The sequence below is a fragment of the Gracilinanus agilis genome, chromosome 6, assembly GCF_016433145.1.
Source record: "Gracilinanus agilis isolate LMUSP501 chromosome 6, AgileGrace, whole genome shotgun sequence".
Taxonomy (NCBI): Eukaryota; Metazoa; Chordata; class Mammalia; order Didelphimorphia; family Didelphidae; genus Gracilinanus; species Gracilinanus agilis.
The window spans coordinates 193,233,873-193,253,359 of NC_058135.1; the positions used below are offsets into that span (position 1 = coordinate 193,233,873).

Consider the following 19,487-nt stretch of genomic DNA (forward strand, 5'->3'; position numbering starts at 1 on the left):
TAAATCCTAGCAATTATCTTCACTAGGAAAATATACCAACCTTGTTCAGTTCTGGAAGCACATGGTCTTCTGACATTCTCAACATTGCTGAAAAGGTAAAGTAAAAACTATCTTTCATCGAAAACTACAGAAACATTTAACAATTAGAAGAAATTTAGTGTATGCTTTTTCTTTCATGGAATAAATTTCCCCTTTCAAAATAATACCTTTTAAGCACACAGGCCAGCTTTTATCTCAGTAAGAAATACTTTCCTTCTAGGACTAGACATTACAAATTAGGATTAAGTTCTTCCCTGGTTCAGAGATGCCCTTCCTTCTTTATTCTGTTCAATTCTTTTATTCCATTTGGACAAATATCACTGACTTTTCATCTATTTTTCCATTCTGAATTCTGTCTTCCTTTGTTCAAATGAAGTTATTTGACGCATATGAAGTGCTTTACAAACCATAAAGCACTATATAAACGTTACTTTCCATTATGATAATGATAATGTTTATGTTTATAATCACTCTTCCTCCTTAGTCAGAAAAGCTCAATCTAAATATTTCAGATTTTTTCCCCACAAAGTTTGTTTCCTGTAAGGCATTTTTTTTTCAAAGTTTTCACTCCACTACAAAAAAAAAAATTGAACTGTAAATTATATAGAAACGCTTCACTTAAATGTGGCTAATATTTTAAGAGTTGTTTACATGTCACAACCTCGTCACATCTACTTTTAGGTATTACCTAAGCAAATGTACTTTGTACAATGCCCGATCCCAGAGATTATTACAAATAATTATTTAGGGATTTTAAGAGTTAGATGTGATTTAAGAAATCATCTGATTCAATTCCCTCACTCCACAGATTAGAAAACTAAGGTCAAACTACAAGTTAGTGGTAGAGCCTAACACAGGACCCAAGCCTCTTGTTTCCTCTCTTTCCTCATATGAAACTATGATGAAAAAGATTAAGCAGAAATTGCTTTCTTTTATTATTGTTTCTGTTACAGTTAAGACTTGCAATAAAGAAATAAAAAAGTGTCATTTCAATAAATCTCTGATTTAATCCAAGTGTAATTCCTCAACCAACAAAGGTTGTGACCTCCTACTCTTTAGTAAATGGTATTTGAGAATTGCAGCAAACAAGCAATAGTCATCATTTAGTGGCTACACTTCAGGCTCTGAGCCCCTTCATGATTAATGAGGCTGATCCTTAGGGAAAAGATCAAGTCTACTGCTGGGCTCATCAGCAAAGCCTTTTCAGCTTGACAGATTCTACTGGTTGCTGCAGCACTGCTGGCGCAGCACTCCAGAACCCAGGCTCACCTTCGAGGTAAGATCAGCAGAGCAGGAATTCAGGAGAAGAAATGGCCAATCACTATTACATAATACAGGCAAGGCAGTGGGGTATAGTGACTAGATGGCCAGGACTGGAGGAAAAGATGAATTTAAAGCATCCCTCTGACATAGGACAGCTGGCTGTGTGCACACGGGGAGTTACAGCTCTCGGTATTCCAGGCAACACTCTAAGACAAGTTACAAAGAAGTTGCCAACCTACATTGGTGCAAAGAGTTTCTACCCTGGGAGTTCTCTCATAAAAGTAAAATCACATGTCTGGGCCAAAAATAAAAAAATGTACAAAAAAGTATCTGTAGAAGTATAATGCTGACTTTGGAATTAGGAAAACCAGAGTTAGAAGCCTGCCTCGGATATTTGCTAGCTGTACAATCCTGAACAAAGCACTTCACCTCTGCCTGCCTCAGTTTCCTCCTTTATAAATCAGGGATAATAGTAGTACCTATTCCATAGCATTATTCTAAGGCTTAAATGAGATCATGTATGTGAAGATCTCTTCAAGATTTTAAGCACTATATAGACATCTGTTATTATTATTATTGTCATTTATATAGGAATTCTGGTAAAGACCCTCTAATTCCTCACTAGGCACCTCACCAATCTGAGCCTCATCTCTCAATTTTTTCATCTGAAAAATAAAGATAATAATAGCACCAACACCCTAGGGTTGTTGTGAAGCTAAAATGATATAATAGAGGGGAATCTCCCTACAAACTTTAAAGCACTATATGTATAAATGTATAGGTATAAATGGAGCTAAAGGGCCAACATTTGTTTTGAGCACAATGCAAAGCTCAAGTGTTAAATGCCTTTATTTTGAGTTTGGAGCTTCATTAGAAATGAACATTTGAACATTACTGCACATAAGGTTATTAACCTTTTTGTATTTCAGGAAATACTGAGTTTTTTTCCTCCAAAACTGAGAGTTGGAAGGGATTTGAGTCCACCGTACATCTAAATAAGAAACTACAGATTCCTTGACAATAAGTGGTCTAGCCTTTGATCTGCCTCTTTTTTTTTAAATGTTTATTAATATTCATTTTTAACATGGTTACATGATTCAAGCTCCTACTTTCCCCTTCACCCCCTGCTCTCCCCCCACCCATGGCCAACGCACATTTCCACTGGTTTTAATTTGCTCTGCCTCTTGTTGTGAGGAAGATTAGGTAGTTATTAATTAAGAAGGAACCCCCCACATACATCCTAGGGAAGCCCACTTCACTTGGAGGAAACAACAGTTTTTTTCTAATAGCAAGCTCAAATTCACTTCTTTGCACCTTCGACCCATTGCCAGTCTAATTCTTCTTTGGCATGATATTAAACACTTTAAGACAATTCTTACATTTTCCCAAGTCATCTCTTCTTTAGGGTAAACATTTTCTCATTCCTTCAACCAACCCTGATATGACACAATCTTTAGGTTCTTCACCTTTATACATGCCATTCTGAAAACACTGTTCAAATGTGGGCATAATCCTTCCTAAAAGGTAACACTCCCACTGAGCACAATACTCTAAATGTCATTTGACTATGTCCTTTATTATAGTCTACAATTACACTGACTTTCTGGGCTTCCAAATTCCACCACTGACTCATAACAAACTTACACCAAAACCCCCAAGGCTCTTCCAAATGAACTGCTTTCCAGCCATACCTTCTCCATATTCTACTTATGAAGCTAATTTTATTGAACTGAAGTAAATGAGATTTTACATCTACCCTCATTAAATTCTACCTTGTTAAATCTGGATCAAAGTTCCAGTCAGTCAACATATTTTGGGATCCTGAAGCTATCCAATGTTAGTAAATTGATAAAGATGTCACTTATGCCAATCCCTTTGTAATCCCCAAACATGCTCAATAGCTTGGGGGCCATGCACAGATCCCAGAAGCAATGTGTAACCAAAATCTTTCTTCTAAATTGACACTGGGCATGTTGGGTCCTGCTATTCCCCTGACCTATCCATATAATAGCTCTGTCCAAAAAGAAAATGTCACATTCATTCATCTTCCTCTCTCCCTCTTCTCTCCCCTCTCTCCCACCTCTCTCCCCTCTCCCCTTCTGTCTCTCTTCTCTCTTTTCTCTCTTCTCTCTCACCTTCCATCTTAGAATCAGAACTGTGTATTGGTTCTAAGGCAGAAGAGCAGTAAGGGCTAGGCAATGGGGGTCAAGTGACTTGCCCAGCGTCACAAAGCTAGGAAGTATCTAGCCCAGATTGGAAACTCGGACCTCCCATCTCTAGGTCTTAACTCTCAATCTACTGAGCTACCCAGCTGCCCCCGTCACATCCATTCTTGAGGAAGCCACACCAGCCTTCTGAAAGCACCACTGACTGGCCCAATAGTTTTCAGGCTTCATTCTTCCCTCCTCTTTAGAAAATACAAACAAATTTGTCCTCCAATCTTGCAGCACTCCTCCATTCTCAATAACCTTTCAAATATTAATAGTAGCAACTCAGCAATTAAATCTCCCATTTTTTTTGTGCCATAGGAGAGTTCATCTGGATCTGGTGACTAGTTCATCCAGAGCAACTGGCTGTTTTCCCAACCTATTCTCAGTATCATTTTTCTATTAGCCTTTCTTGTTCTGTTCTTACCTGTCATTTCTCCTGGCAGAGAAACAAAAACAAAATAAGAATCAAAGAGCTCTGCTTTCTCTATAACATCCATTAACACTATCCATTCCATCCCAACCATCAGCTCTACCCTTCTTTCATCTTCCTCTTTTCCTCTATATAGCTAAAAAAATCCCTATTTTGATATGTAACTTTTCTTATCAGCATTGGTTCTCCTCACATGTGCTATCTCAGTGATCTTAGACAAGTCCCTTAACCCACGTAGGATTCAGTTTTCTCACTGTAAAACAAGGGGGCCAGGACATATGATCCCTTAATACCCTTTCCATTCTAATTTCTAAAGTCCCCTGAAAAAGAAACTAACAGGAAATGATACTCAATACTTGCAAAATAGCAATAGCATTGTCTAAGAAACTGGTAGAGATAGAAAGCAATAAAATACTAGGCCCTTGTCCTCAAGGAATAAGAAATGCATACATTAAAAATTAAAGAGTTTTTAAAAAATACAAAAAAATACAAGGGATGACATGAGCATATGTATTATATGCATATATATAAATACATACGTAATTATGTTATGAATAAATATATGTGTTCTTTTTGGCCCAAACTTGTGATAATAGGAACTGTCAAAATGAGTGAAATATGTAAAAAATGTCAGAATATAGAGGGAGAGAGATTTAAAAAAAAATACAAGTTAGAGTTATACAGAAGAGTATAGCTACTATTTCCTGTTCAGTTGAAAAAATAAATTATTTTAGTAGAGTGACTTTAGAATTAAGTTATTGCCCTTCACATAAAGAACTGAAAGAACTAAAACAAGCAGGAAGAAATATTCAGATAATCTTACCTACATACAGCCACCGGAAAAATGCTTTGAAGTTTTTCATACTACTATCTATAACTCTAAACAAGCAAAATAGAAAGGGTTAGTAATAAGTTTATTTTGTGTACTTACACTTATTTTTAACTTAAAGTGAGGTAGAATTTGTCTAAAAATTAATGTGCATAATTCTCATTGCTATACTTCATTTTAACTACATGACAAATAGGGCTTTAAGGACAAAAATCATAAACCTAACAAATATAGAAATAATTCAAAAAATGAATACGTTTCCATTTTAACATCAAGGCAAATGTCTCAGATTCTACATGGTTCAAAGAAAACCTGCCATAAAATATAACATTTTCTCCCAGCATTCAGTAAAGTGTGTAATCCTTTTCTAACTTTGCAAATAAAGGAAATCAGAAAAACTGTTTTCAGCATTATCCTCAAAATTCAAAAATATGCTCACTGGTCAGTATAAAGAAAACACATCAACACCAAGAGAAAATCATTATTGTGGAATTTCTACTGTGGTAATTCCTGTGGTCTCAAAGGACATTATTTTTAGAACATAATTTCTAATGCTCACAAGTACTAATAGGATTAGGAAAAGTGAATTTCCCTCTGTTATATACAAACTTAAACCAAAAATAAGTTCTGTAAAGCAATTTTCATTTTGCTTAAAACCTTTTCTGGATACAGAAGTCGGAGCCATTTAAGCTTATAAATGTTAAGATTTTTCTTAAAAGTAAAAAAAACCCATGATACTTATACTGCATTTATCTTCTCTAAATCTCAAAGTCCTTTGCAAACATTAAAATCAAATATTTCCTGAGGATATTAAGGTCAGTATCTTTGACCCTGTATGTAGTAAGAAATTATTAGGTGACATTTTAGGTTTCTGAATAGCCTCTATGAGCACTGACATGATCACAACATCATTATTTGCAAGATAAAGAACTTCTTATCACTTCTATGAAGTTCAGAAATGTCAGACTAAAACATAACACCCAAGAGTTGGAAGAGATATTAGACGTCATCTAAATCTAATCTTCTATCCCACTGAGGAATCCTATCCATTCAATTCAACAAATTTTTATTAAGCATCTACTAGGCGCAAAGTATTGTGCTGAAGCACTGACAGGTGGTTATCTGACCTCTGCTTAGCATCTCTAGCAATGGAGAAGCACTACCAGAAGACACTGACCATTCCATGGCCAGCCTTAGCTAAATTTCTCTCTATAATTTCTTTCTTTTTTGCATTTTTAAAACCCTTACCTCCTGTCTTAGAGTCAATACTGAGTATTGGTTCTAAGGCAGCAGAATGGTAAGGGCTAGACAATGGGGATGAAGTGACTTGCCCAGGGTCACACAACTAGAAAGTGTCTGAGGTCACATTTGAACCCAGGACCTCCCATCTCTAGGCCTGACTCTCAAACTATTGAGCCACCCAGCTGATCCCTCTCTCCATAATTTCTATAGTTGATCCTCCTTCTGTTCTCTGGAATTACACAGAAGAAATTTAATTCTACCTTCTCAAATGTCAGCTCTTCAACTATTCAAAGAGAGCTACCGTGTTCTTCCAAGTTTTCTCTAAAAGTCAGTATCTCCCTTTGTTTCAACTATTCCTTGTAACAGGTTCCTCCCTCTAGCATGGTGACGAGCCCTTCTCTGGCCAGGATCCAGGCTCCAGGCCAGAACTAAACACAAGCAGCCTCTTGCACCCAACAGAGCAGAACCATTACTATTCCTCGCACAGCCAGCACTCAGGCATGGATGCAGGGAATCTCACCCAGCAGGACTCCTTTCACCACCTCTGTGTTCCTCAGCAGGTTCTAACTCATAGCTTTAGGGCCGGAAGGGTTGGGAAAGGTCATTCTGTTCCACCTCACTTATTTTATGGAGAACAATAAGGCTCAGAGAGAGTCAGGGATTTGCCCACAGTCACTACAGGTTGCAAAAGGCAAGTCCTAGGGACCTGCCTGAAGCACAAAGGTTAAATAACTTGCTCACAATCACACATTTAAGAAGTGACATTTTTAAAAAACCCTTCCCTTCCATCTTAGAATCAATACTGTGCATTGGTTCCAAGGTAGAAGGCCGGTAAGGGTCAGATAGTGACTTGCCCAGGGTCACACAGCCAGGAAGTATCTGGGGCCAGATTTGAACCTAGACTGCCTATCTCTAGGGATGGCTCTCAAATCACCAAGCTCCTAGCTGCCCCCCATTAGAAGGATTTTAAACAAGGTCTTGCAGACCTCAAGCCTAACATTTTATGCTCTATGCCAGGGGTGGGCAATGTATGGCTTCGGGCCATATCTGGCTCCACCTCCTAACCAGTCAGTCGGGGCAGAGCCCCAGGATGTGCCCCAGGGGGCCCTTCAGCCCCCCGCCCCATATTCCAGCTCCTTCCGCCTCCATCCTCCTCCTTCCTTCCGAAGGTGTTTATGGTTCTCAGGGCCAAAAAGGTTGCTGACTGTTGTTCTATGCCATACTACCTCTATACTTGCATGTAGTAGATAATTCACAAATGAATTCATGAGACCCAAGTCTACATTAGATATGTTTTTCAGTGATATCAGTCTTGATTTATATTGATTGGGTTGCATTCAACAGATACATCGAGGCATTCTTCCCCACCCCCCATTTTTAATATATTTAATCAATATTTAAGCATTTCTTCCTTTTCCTCTAAATGCTGTATCTCAACCACTTGAGTATTGGGACGAGGTATCGTGTTTAGCAGCTTTGCCCAAGTGATGCTAGGCTAAATGTATTAAACTGAGAGCTTATCATTTATATTAATCATTAGAAGGAAACCTTCATAATTTCTGATACTTACTGAAGAAGTTCATTTGCCTTTAATATGAAAGAACCCACAGAAGTAATAGCATCTATGAAAAAAAGACAAGATTTTACTTATAAGCAAAAATAAATTTTAATGTAATCAACTGAGTAACAAAGTGACTACCTTCGATTCCAGTAGCATCTAGTCCAAGAGGTTCATATTTTTGTTTCCAAGAAGCCATTCCTTTCAATTCACTTAAATGGTACAATAAGGCCTCAGAGCCACTATACCAGAGCAAAAGAAAACATAATTTCTCAGTTATTTTCATCACAACCTACCATCATTATAGGCACCTAACACACAGTCTAAAAATTTACAGTTTTTTAAAGTAAAAACTGACAATAAATTTATTTTGGGTTTTATTTCTCAAGGCTACCCTTAAGAACTTGAATGTATCATTCCATCCTCATGTCTCCTTAGGGATAAAATTAAAATGCAATTCAAATTATATTACAATGTCCCATGCTGATGTTATAAAACAATCTTATATTTAAATCTAAAATTAAAAAACTCAAAACCACTAAGATCGTGGGTAGGTTTTTACCATAGTTTAAATGTTAAATTCAACATTGCTTTCTGATTTATTTCATTTCCCCAAGGCAAAGTAACAATTCCATTTCCAAATCTAATAAAAACAGGTAGCAAAAAAAGACATCCAGTAGAGAAAAGTGTGGAGATGAGAGACAACTCAACCATTTGCTCTTTAAATTTTACTACTGTATCCAATTCAATGACTGTCCAAACAAGATGACTGCCTCAAAAAGACAAGAGAGTATGAAGCCATAGGTAAAGGATAGTTCCTGGGTGATAAATCACCATAAGATTTGAGTTAAGTAGATTTCATAGCTACAATGCTAAAGTATTCCAAAAAATCATACCTCTGCAAGTGACTTATGACCAATTTTTGTATACTGGAGTAGGAAGACTCTATAGACTGGCCAAGCTTTTTTAAGCCCTAATTAAGAAAAAAGAAATCATTTAGCATGCACCTAAGAGACTAGATGCTGCTTTAAAGGAAGCAATTAAACGTGTGTTTTACTTTCATAAGAGGCAACATGGCATAATTAGGATAAAATGCTAGCCTTAAAGCCCAGAAGACCTGGTTTCAGAGTTTCCTCTGACATAAAAACTACCTCTGTGACCCCAGGCAAACCACAAAACCTCTCTGGGTTCCAGGCAGAACTAAGACTATGCTTATAAGATGCTGCCCTACAGTGGTACAAGGGAACCTCCTCATCTGGGAATTCACCAATGAAAGTATAGATTCAATCCCTAGCCTTTGAAATTAAGTCATTTCCACACACAAACACACATACTGTATTATTAACTATACCTTTACTGTTAACTGGTTCATTAAGAGGGATTGGAGTTCAAGGCTAAAATTTAAAAACAAAAAATAGAATTTTGTTAATTTTTCTTTATTTACAACCTCAATTTCTCCTTTACATTTTTGAAACTCAAGGCACACAAACTCCATGAAAGAATATAGTACTCATTTATTGGACAAACTAAAAATTATCCCATTACCTTGCTTTCCCCCACAATAGTAGTTGCATGAATTCATCTTGCACCGATGTTGTTGTGTTCTTTTCCTGGTAGTCAAATATTATTGTGATAATTATTTTTATTTTACCAAGGAAATATTTATTAAAATAACAAGAATACAGTCCTCACCTTTATTAAGCCTTCCCTAAAAATTTATATTTAAGCTGGTCACTAGAATATTGATGAGTAGTTTCTATAGCATTTACTCTTCCTCGTTGTTTTCTTATTTTAAACATCCTGGTCTGTCACTCTAATCCCTATCTAATAATCCTCTCTGCCAACTTTCCTCAGATGACTACATCATTCTCACAATAAAGAAGTCAAACATTTCATATAATTAAGGTCAAAATGGAAAGCATGAATGACATTTTACAGGATAACTATTCTCTTATTTTTAATTTACTTGAGAAGTTAGATCAAACAGAAAAATTATAATTCCCAAGCTAATGTTGCTGTACTTGTGGGTTTTCTTAAATGCCTGATTATAAGAGCTAAAAATAAGTAAGGAAGTTAATGCATTCTTTAACTTTCAAATGGAGACTCAATAGTAATACCTGTACAAATTTGGTAAGACGAGAATCCATCTGCATCAATATTTCTTCCCAGGCCTCACACATGCATGTCAATGATAACCTTATATACTATTAATGAAAAAAGCAAAAAAAAAAATTAAAACAATAAAAAATATTTTAACCCTAGATGTTAATTTCAAATTTATGTTTTGATTGCTATGATTTATTACAATTTGAAATTTACCTTCCAGTTAACTTAGCTTTGGGCTTCATAGGAAAAAGACAAAAACAAAATTAAAAGTAGCCAGTGTCAAGATATATTTCCAGGGGGTGACTAAATGGCTCAGTAGATTGAGAGCCAAACCTAGAGATGGGAGATCCTGGATTCATATCTGGCCTTAGACACTTCCTAGTTTTGTGGCCCTGGGCAAGTCACTAAACCTCCATTTCCTAGCCCTTACTGCTCTTCTGTCTTGGAACCAATACACAGTATTGATTCTAAGATTGAAGGTAAAGATTATTTTTAAAAAGATATATTTCAAGGGGTAGCTCAGTGGATTGAGAGCCAGACCTAGAGACGGGAGGTCCTAGGTTCAAATCTGGCCTCAGACACTTCCCAGCTGTGTGACCTTAGGCAAGTCACTTGACCCCCATTGCCTACCCTTACCACTCTTCTGCCTTAGAGCCAATACACAGTATTGACTCCAAGAAAGAAGTAAGGATTAAAAAAAAAAAAAAAAAAAAAAAAAGATCTATTTCAAAGACTATCCTATTAAAGATATGGATAGACCTTCTGCTGAAATAACTATACTTAAAACATTTCTACAAATATATTTCAGATAATACTAATTGCTAAAATGAATGTTTGGTCAAATCATGAATGTTAATATAAACCAAGAGTTCTGAAGCAGAACTTAGATTAGATACTAACCTCCAAAAGTAAGTACACTGCCAATTGGACGCAGGTAAATAAAATACTGTATAGTTTACAATACTCTGTGGGATGTTTTCCAAATTAAACCTTTAAAAATTCTTAAAAGTAGCATTTCAAATGTCATAAAAAATGTTCAATTTTTTTTTTAAAGAAAGTCTCAATAAAATTTCCATTCCTTAGATTCATACAAAGTGATCCTTACATAAGCTATCATAGTACTGAAGAACTTCAAGAAGCCAAAGTTTATGTACTTGGCATATATGGGACTGAAGAAATCAGCAAACTTAAAAGTTGCATAAAACAAGTTTTAAATTAATACCTGCAAAAGAGTTGAAATATGAGTAAATTTTCTAGCCATCCGAGTAACTTCAGGTAAGTAAGTAGACAACAGGCTAGTATCAAGCTGTAAAGCACAAAAGAAGAAATTACAGTGAAAACCAGATATTTATTCTTTAACTTTATTTAAAGCTAAATCACTATCAAAAGATGTGTCCAGGGAAACATACTTCAAGAATACTTGAAGAATACTTCAAGAAACACAGATCATTTAAGGCAGTTTAGTGACCAAAATCCAATCCTCTACTTCAGATCTCCTGGCATTTTTTAAGGATCAACAGGTGACTAGTTTTTGCTAACTTTAGTAAAACATGCACACATTATATGAAATTCTTTTCTAGTTGTAAAACATGATGATTTTATTACCATATGCAAAAGAATGTTTTAGAAACAGTTTGAACAATGTTGGTTTTAAAAATAATATTTCAGTAGCTGAGCAAAAAGAATACAAATCCTAAGGTTTTTTAATATAAAATGGCAATAACCTATTTTAGAAGAATATGAGAGTTACCTAAAACAAATTACAATTCACATGGATGATTCATTCTTTAAAAATACATTGAAAAACAATCAAAGTGCACATTTCTGACCACACATAGCACTATTTACCTCTTATCATGTATTATTTTTATTTATCATAACATCTCACTAGTTGTAAGCTCCATGAAAGCAAGAGCTGTGTTTCATCCACTGTTTCTTTCCTGCCTGGTAGCGCTCTCTCTACACAAGGCATTTATTATTCTGCTGAACTGAAATGAAGAAGGGAGGCCAGATGTGTAAAGGTAATGGGATAATTTTTAGTTTGTCCAATAAATGAGTACTATATTCTTTCATGGAGTTTGTGTGCCTTGAGTTCCAAAAATGTAAAGGAGAAATTGAGATTGTAAATAAAGAAAAACTAACAAAATTCTATTTTTTGTTTTTAAATTTTAGCCTTGAACTCCAATCCCACTTCGTTTATTCCGTTTTCATGGGGGCTTTGTAGAGGTGGTTCCATACTTGAGGCAGGGAGAGCACAGGGAAATTTCTACATAATGGCAGGATTACTGAAATATAAACCATTCAACTTTGTCATTGATCAGTTCTCCTGTTCTATTAAATAAGATACTTGTAAAGCATTTAGTATAGGGATTGGCAACAAAGTAGGCATTTAATTTATGCTTCTTTACTTCCCTTAGCCTTATCCATACCTAGAATGTAAATATATAACAATCAAGTTTTTGTTATTTTCTGTTTGGCTCAGTTTTTTAAATTACTGAGTTTTTTCTGTTACATTATGACCATGGAAAAGACTCAAAGGGCAAGATTATTTGGTATATAAAGACTTCATCATAACCAGACCAACAATAGTACTGTTTTTATGGCCTATCCAACTAGGATACAGAACCAATTCTAATGTTTTTTTCTATTGAAATGACAATTCCCTGATGGTATTTTACTTACAAAAAATCATGGGAATTCTAAAGGAGAGCAAATGCTTCTTTTGTGAAAGATATAGTGACAGGGTATAATGGATGTGTAGCAGTTTTTATCATCAGAGAAGAAATTCTGGATTCACATTCTATCTCTGATAAAATATGTGTGTGGACATATCATTTTGACTGTATAACTATGGACAAGTTATTTTTCTCTAAGCCTCAGGTTTCTCATCTGTAAAATGGAGATAATCACACTTTTGGTACCCACCTCATATACTTATAAATGAAGCATAGGAGGCACAAATACAATAATATATGCAAAGAGCTTCATACATCTTAAAGAGCTCTTTAATTCTCAGCTATTGAAATTAAGCCATAGATCATCAAAATGGTCCTTAGTCACTGGAATTAGCAAATATAAATGGCATAAATGGCATAAAAATAAATGGCATGAATTACATTGCTTTGAAGTTTAATTTTACTCACCTGAAAATATGAAATTTCTGATATAATACTGTTGGAATCTCCCATCTCTGTAATAACTGATAATGATTTCAAGTCACCTGATAAGCATAACCCAAGACAGGAACCAGAAACCTAAAAAAGTAAAATATACCAGTCATAAATTTTATTTGTTCACTTAACACAAATAGTATTTTTAAACTTAACGCATTACTTTATCTTTATGTGTAATACACAAGGGAAAAAAACCTATGTAAAACCTAGAAAATAGAACAGCTCATGAACCTAAATCTCCCTTGTTCAGGTGCTTGCCTTCCCTCTGTTGTGGATACGTGGGGGTGTCAAACACACCTGCACATTTATACATTCAATGCAGAGAAAGGATCTTACTTTGCTTCTTCTCTCCCTTCTCCCCCTTGGTGTCAGCTACCCTAGCTAAAGTCAGTTTCCACAACTGAGTAGATCAGCAGCAAAAATCAGCACCTCATCCCTCACCAACTCTTCTTTCTCCCCACCAGGAGGTTTAGGAGACTTGAATTTAGTGGAGAATGAATGCAGCACTAAGCATTTAACTCTGGTGACAGGAAGAAAAAGAAAACTAGTTTTGATGAATTTAGCTCAGCTGTGTTTTAACCAAGAATTCTAGCTTTTGTTCTCCACAGGCTGGCAAAAAACAAAAACAAAAAAAGTTCATAGAGCAACTACAAGCATATCAATCTTTTTTTTAAAGGTTCCCTTTATTTCCATTAACAACTAATAGCTCCTGCTCTTTATGGAAGCCATATCTCTTATTTTTACACTCTGTATGAAATAGAAATGAAATCCCTAACTTCCAAACGGAATCAATTCATAGATTATAAGAAAATATGGTTTATTTCTCCTTCCTTTCAGAAAAAATATACATTTAGCATATTGGAAATTTCAATTTCAATCATTGAAAATGAGAAAAGTTAGTGTTGAAATCTTCTCTCATAAGCCAATCAGCTGCTGCATTTAAAAAGAAATTGTAGGGAAAATATAAAAAAGGAAAACTTACCCCTGTAACAGTAGCAATTTTGTACATTCCATAAGCATAGATCTCAATGAACCCAGAGTTTCCTCCAAGGACAAGAGCATTAAGCCTAATTAAAAGTAAGGCAACAAGCTGAGGGCCAATCAACAATAGAAATAATCAAGTTCTAAAACTCAGCTCTAAATGAGTACTCCTATATAATCTACATATTAAGGCTCTCCTGCAGTGGGAATTGATAAACCAAAACAAGGCTACTGATTTGTTGGTCAAATTTAGCTAAACATGCCTCGTCTTTTCAAAAGAAGAACAAAAATTCAACTGTGAAAATTAGCAAGCTAGTATCTCACAGCTCTACTATGATAACATTGACATTTTAAGATTTACAAAGTACTTTGCATACATTATCTCTTTGGATTCTCATAACAAGCCTGCAAAGTTGTTATCACAACTATTATTATCATCCTCCCTCTTTACAGACAAGTAAACTGAGGCTTAAAACGGCTGAGTAACTTGTCCATACTATGTCCCTGGCTCTTTCCCCTATATGCTACATGCTGCCTCCATGTCAAAAGTAAGTATATTGGGGTTGAAGATTTTAAAAATGCAATGCAACTTCCAGCTCTAAAACTCAAAGATGATTTCTTTAGACCTTTAATTTTCTTTTTTTACTGAAGAAAACACAAAAGGGATATTACAAGACTTTCAAAATTATTTAAGAATTGAAAAAATGAAAGGTTTTAGAGTAAAATCAAGTTAAATGATATATGTTGAAAGAATGCTTAATATGAGCAAAAAAACTATACAAAAGAACAATATATTTAAACATCCTCCTCAAATTAAGTGATTTTAAATATAAAACATTCATACTTGCCATCAGGGATATTTCCAAGAATATTTACCTGACATCACCCAAGAGCTTCATAATTTCATCTGATTTTTCTTCACTAAAATATGAAAATAATCATTACAACTCAATTTCTAAATGAAATAATAATACTCTTAGTTGAAAAAGTACCAAAGAACCTTTCTTACCTAAAAATTTTTGCAGTGGTGCTATAGCTGTATTAAAATATAAATTAAAAAATATTTTAAACAAAAAACTAAGCAAAATACTTTGACATATAGTTAAGTTTCAAATGAGTAAGAAAGTTACAACTAATTACAAAGTTATCCAACTCTGATACTTACTTTTTTGGCAATGCAGGTAACTTAGGCAGGAGAAGATTTGATTCATCCTCAGCATTATAAAAGGATGTTAAAACACTAGAGGAAAAAAAATGAATGTTCTAAAAACCTGAAGATATGACTTTTGTTTACAATTTTAAAATATTTTAATCTTTTAAACAAAGAGAAATGCTATAAAGTAAACAGTAGTCAGGTCATACTCATACTTAAAAACAGAAATTTTGCTATCATATTCAGTATGAATTAAGAATAAAATATTTATATCTCTTCTCTGTTTAGAAGCATGTAATTTTCTCAGTACTCAGTTCAAAATAAATGCTATGCAGTAAAAATGAAATATTACCCAAGCTCTAAACATCTATAGCTACGATTTATGTTATAAAAAAATCACTAAGACTGATTTGGGCAAAATGAACATAACAAAGATTTGGGTAAAATAAGCAAGGTTAAGCAACAAATTTTATAACAAATATACTGCATTTCCATAAGAAGGAATAATTTAAAATAACAAAAAAAATTAAGAATGTTCCTTATTCATAAACAGCTTTACTTTTACAAGGGAAAAATATTTTTAAAGAGGTAAATGACTTGTCTAGGGTCACAAAACTGCTATATAGACATTAAAATTATAATTTAGGAATTCTATATGCTCATCTAAGAGTCCATATCATAGCTCTAAGTAGCAAGATTTGTTTTAAAGTAAACTGCTATAATTATGTTAGCTTAGTTGTCAGTTCTATGGTTTACACACAAATTTTCATTTTAATAATTTGGCAAACAGGTCCCCATTTAACAAAGTAATCCTGAAAGTTTTTAGTTCCTCATCATAATATTCACAAATTGGTATATGAATTTTTCTTACTAGAATAATGTTTCTTTGAAAATTCCTAAAAAATCAATGAATTACAGGAAACTCCTAATTACTAGAAATAATAATTTACAAAAATTATTTGTCAGTCACAGCTTACATTGCATTTTAAAGCAATTTAAATTTTTTCATGATTTAGAGACTATCATATTTTATATATTTTTTTGTCATTAAGATATTGCTGCTTAATAAAAAAAGAATTTAGCAGAGTATTAGGAAAAAAATCTATTTCAGTAAAGTAGAAGATGACTCTAAAAGTACTCCTAAATTACATTTAAAGTTACCCTTGATATACATTTTGAATTTATATAAATGTAGATTTTAAAATTTCTTGAGCTACCTGCTTTCTTCAGTTACTTCCATCCAGTGCATATAAGTAATAGGCGTATTCACAGAAAAAGAATGCAAGCTTTCAGGCTTTTCAACATCACATAAAATAACTTTCTTGGTGTCAGCAAGACCAAAGGCCAAAACTATAAGAAAAAGGCAATTAAAATATTAGGTGATTAGCATTTTAAATGTAATCATAACAGAAAAACAATAAAGTGAATTTTTATTCAAAATTCCTGAATAATTAATATTTTTATTTCCTACTGTACAATTTTGTCTATTTAAAATAAATCTTCAGGGGGCAGCAAGGTGCTTCAATGGATTGAGGGCCAGGCCTAGAAATGAAGGTCCTAGGTTCAAATCTAGCCTTAGACACTTCCTACCTGTGTAACCCTGGGCAAGTCACTTAACCCCCATTGCCTAGCTCTTACTCCTCTTCTGCCTTGGAATCAAGACAGTATTGATTTTAAGATGGAAGGCAAGGGTTTAAAAATAAAATAAAATAAATCTACATCATAGCTGTTGTTAGAATTAAAAATTCTACCTTATGATAATGCTGAAACTGTTAAATCTCCTGAAGATTTTTAAAGGAAAAAAAGGTCATAAAGGATTTTTAATAGTTTAAAAGTCAGCCTATACACTTTCATATACAGCATTAATATAACATATACATATATTTATATCTAGAACTTTCAGTTGCAATCCAACACTTTCTCTTATATAGTATTATGCACTGAAATAGAAATTGTGTCATCTCAAGCAAAACATTTAACATAAACAATACTATATTGTCATACCATTGCTTTTTTATCACCAAGATATAGTGGGCTCTATAAACAAGCCTCGCAGAAATTATTTGCCCTTTCTAGTTTTTAAAACTTTTTCTTCTCTTTATGTTCCCTTAATAAAGGAGAACATGGGAATCAGAAGTACATTCCTTTCTGATGACAATTAAATTTTCCAGTGTGGAGTCTCTGAATGGGGCCATTACGAAACATTTTTAATACATCAAATTATTTCACTGAAGTATTTACAAATCTATTCAAGGTCCTGGTAAATTTCTACCTCTCCTCCCTAAAAACAAACTACTTAAAATAGACTTTATTTGACAGAGACACTCATATTTAATTTTTTTAGTGGCAACTTATTACTCATTATTTAACCAACACTTATTTTGTGATCTTTCACAATACTTTGTTTCCCTAGCACTCAATACAATGCTTGGTACACAGGAGATGTTTAATACTCATTAACTGATTAATAATACTTTTGATTTAATGTTACATGTTCATTTCATGGTTCTTTCCCAAGACCAGTACTCTGCACAAATAAAAAAATACAGCTGAACAAAATTTCACAAATTATGTGTTCAAAGGAACAAGGGAGAACCCTAATATCAATAAAATATTCAATGAAATTAATTTTAGTTAATTCTAATTAATCATAAAAAGAGACATTCTTTAGCATTTTAATGTATTTGCTCTCATAGATGTGAATATTATTATTTCTCCATGCCTTCTTATCCTGTGTGATTCCCACTCATATCCTATATGAATACTAAAGAGGATCGCTCCAAACATACTTCTATCATACCTAATGCTTTGTGAATTTCATGAAAACCTTCAGACGCTGTTATTATTAGATTACATTGTATGACAAATGAATCTTCTCTAGTCACAAATATCTTTGATGACATTCTATACGGAACATCTCCCATGCAAATCACTACTGGTAATAAATTGACTGCAGCAAACTTGTGCCCACAATGTATCTTTCCATTTTGCCCTTTTAGTTCCCCTCAAATTTGATTTTTATAAGACTGTGGTATTCCTGGACTTGTAGTCATGTAAGATTACTGGAGAAAACTGAAATTTGCTTTGGTAACATGGAACAGACTCTGATTATCAGAAGCCTTATACTATTTCCCAAATGCTAATCAGTTCACTCTCATCCTATTCAATTATAGGCCCAATTCACATTCTAATTGAATTGCCTATTCAAGATATATGTTCCAAATGAAGTAAATTAAGGACTACTCACAAACTGCATGTCATAATCTGGAAAAGACACATTTTTCATTTGCTTTTTTTTTTTTCTATATGGCTTTTTAAATTGACTTCATTTGAGTAGTTAACTATTGAAGTCCTATAATACTACTGTTAGGGGATCAAAGTAATCAGCATGATGTAACCTATAAACCAGCAACTGAAGAACCTCAATACCTATTAAAAATTTACAGAGTGCCCAGAAGCAGCTCTGAAAACAGCAGCACAAACAACCTGAAGCTTGGAACAGTGTCCCATCCATCCAGAGACAGAGCTTAGTTTAACATTAAGTTAAAAGTCAAAAAAATGAATAGAAAAAAAGAGCAAACACTCAAAAAGGAAACTGATCGTAGATAATTACTATGGTAATAAGGAAGATCAAAAGACAACCTTAGAAGAAGATAATATTAAAACAGCTACATCCAAAGCCTAATAGAAAAATATGAATTGGTGTCAGGTCCAAAAAAGAATTCCTGAAAGAACTCAAAAGGGATTTTAAAAATCAAAAAAGTAGAGGAAAAACTGGGAAAAGAAATGAGTGATTCAAGAAAATCATGAAAAAAGAGCCAAAAAGTGATAAAGGAGACAAAAAATATCTAAGGAAATAATACCTTCAAAAAACAGAATAAGCTAAATGGGTAAAAGGGGTACAAAAATCTATTGAAGAGAGAAACTTCTGAAAAAGCAGAATTGGACAAATGGAAAAGGAGGCACAAAAGTTCAACAAAGAAAGTAATTTCTTCAAAATTAGTATTGGATATGTGAAAGCTAACCACTCCATCAGTCATCAAAAAAGGGGGGGGAAATCAAAAGAATGAAAAAAATAGAAGAAACTATGAAACTCCCTTTTGTACTAATAAAAATTTCTACAATAGCATTATCATTACTTTTTCCATCTGGTCGCCAAGCCAAAGATGTCACTTCTTTTCCTGTATTTTCATTTGGTGGCAAACTCCAAACCCGTTGAAAGTTTGCTAGTCGATGAAGTAAAACCTGAGAAAAAGACAAAATGTCATTTATTTTTAAAAGAATTTCTTGCCTTACATATGCAAAACAGATTTTTTTAAAAAGAAAATAAACCAGTCAGGAACTAAGCATTTAATATAAGTACTAACTATCTGCCAAGTAGTATGCGTAGTGCTGGGGGTAGAAAGGCAAAAACATTGCTCCTGACCTTAAAGCTCACATTCTAATGGAAGTTAGCCTGTCTGTAACTATATACATGCAAGATATATATAGGACAGAAAGAAG

General features: G+C 34.0%; 1 protein-coding gene across 1 annotated transcript in view; it reads right to left on the minus strand.

Moving 5' to 3' along the window:
• The window catches only part of ANAPC4 (anaphase promoting complex subunit 4), a 41,182-nt gene that overhangs the window by 16,881 nt on the left and 4,814 nt on the right, over positions 1-19,487 (minus strand). The window contains exons 2-17 of the mRNA XM_044680618.1: positions 19,124-19,229; positions 16,202-16,334; positions 14,997-15,071; positions 14,841-14,867; positions 14,708-14,752; positions 13,833-13,917; positions 12,821-12,931; positions 10,900-10,983; positions 9,689-9,775; positions 9,117-9,181; positions 8,923-8,965; positions 8,468-8,544; positions 7,713-7,813; positions 7,584-7,635; positions 4,766-4,821; positions 41-87 (exon numbers count right to left, since the gene is read on the minus strand). Of these exons, the coding sequence (XP_044536553.1) occupies positions 41-87; positions 4,766-4,821; positions 7,584-7,635; positions 7,713-7,813; positions 8,468-8,544; positions 8,923-8,965; positions 9,117-9,181; positions 9,689-9,775; positions 10,900-10,983; positions 12,821-12,931; positions 13,833-13,917; positions 14,708-14,752; positions 14,841-14,867; positions 14,997-15,071; positions 16,202-16,334; positions 19,124-19,229 (1,194 nt within the window). The remainder of the gene's footprint in view (positions 1-40; positions 88-4,765; positions 4,822-7,583; positions 7,636-7,712; positions 7,814-8,467; positions 8,545-8,922; positions 8,966-9,116; positions 9,182-9,688; positions 9,776-10,899; positions 10,984-12,820; positions 12,932-13,832; positions 13,918-14,707; positions 14,753-14,840; positions 14,868-14,996; positions 15,072-16,201; positions 16,335-19,123; positions 19,230-19,487) is intronic.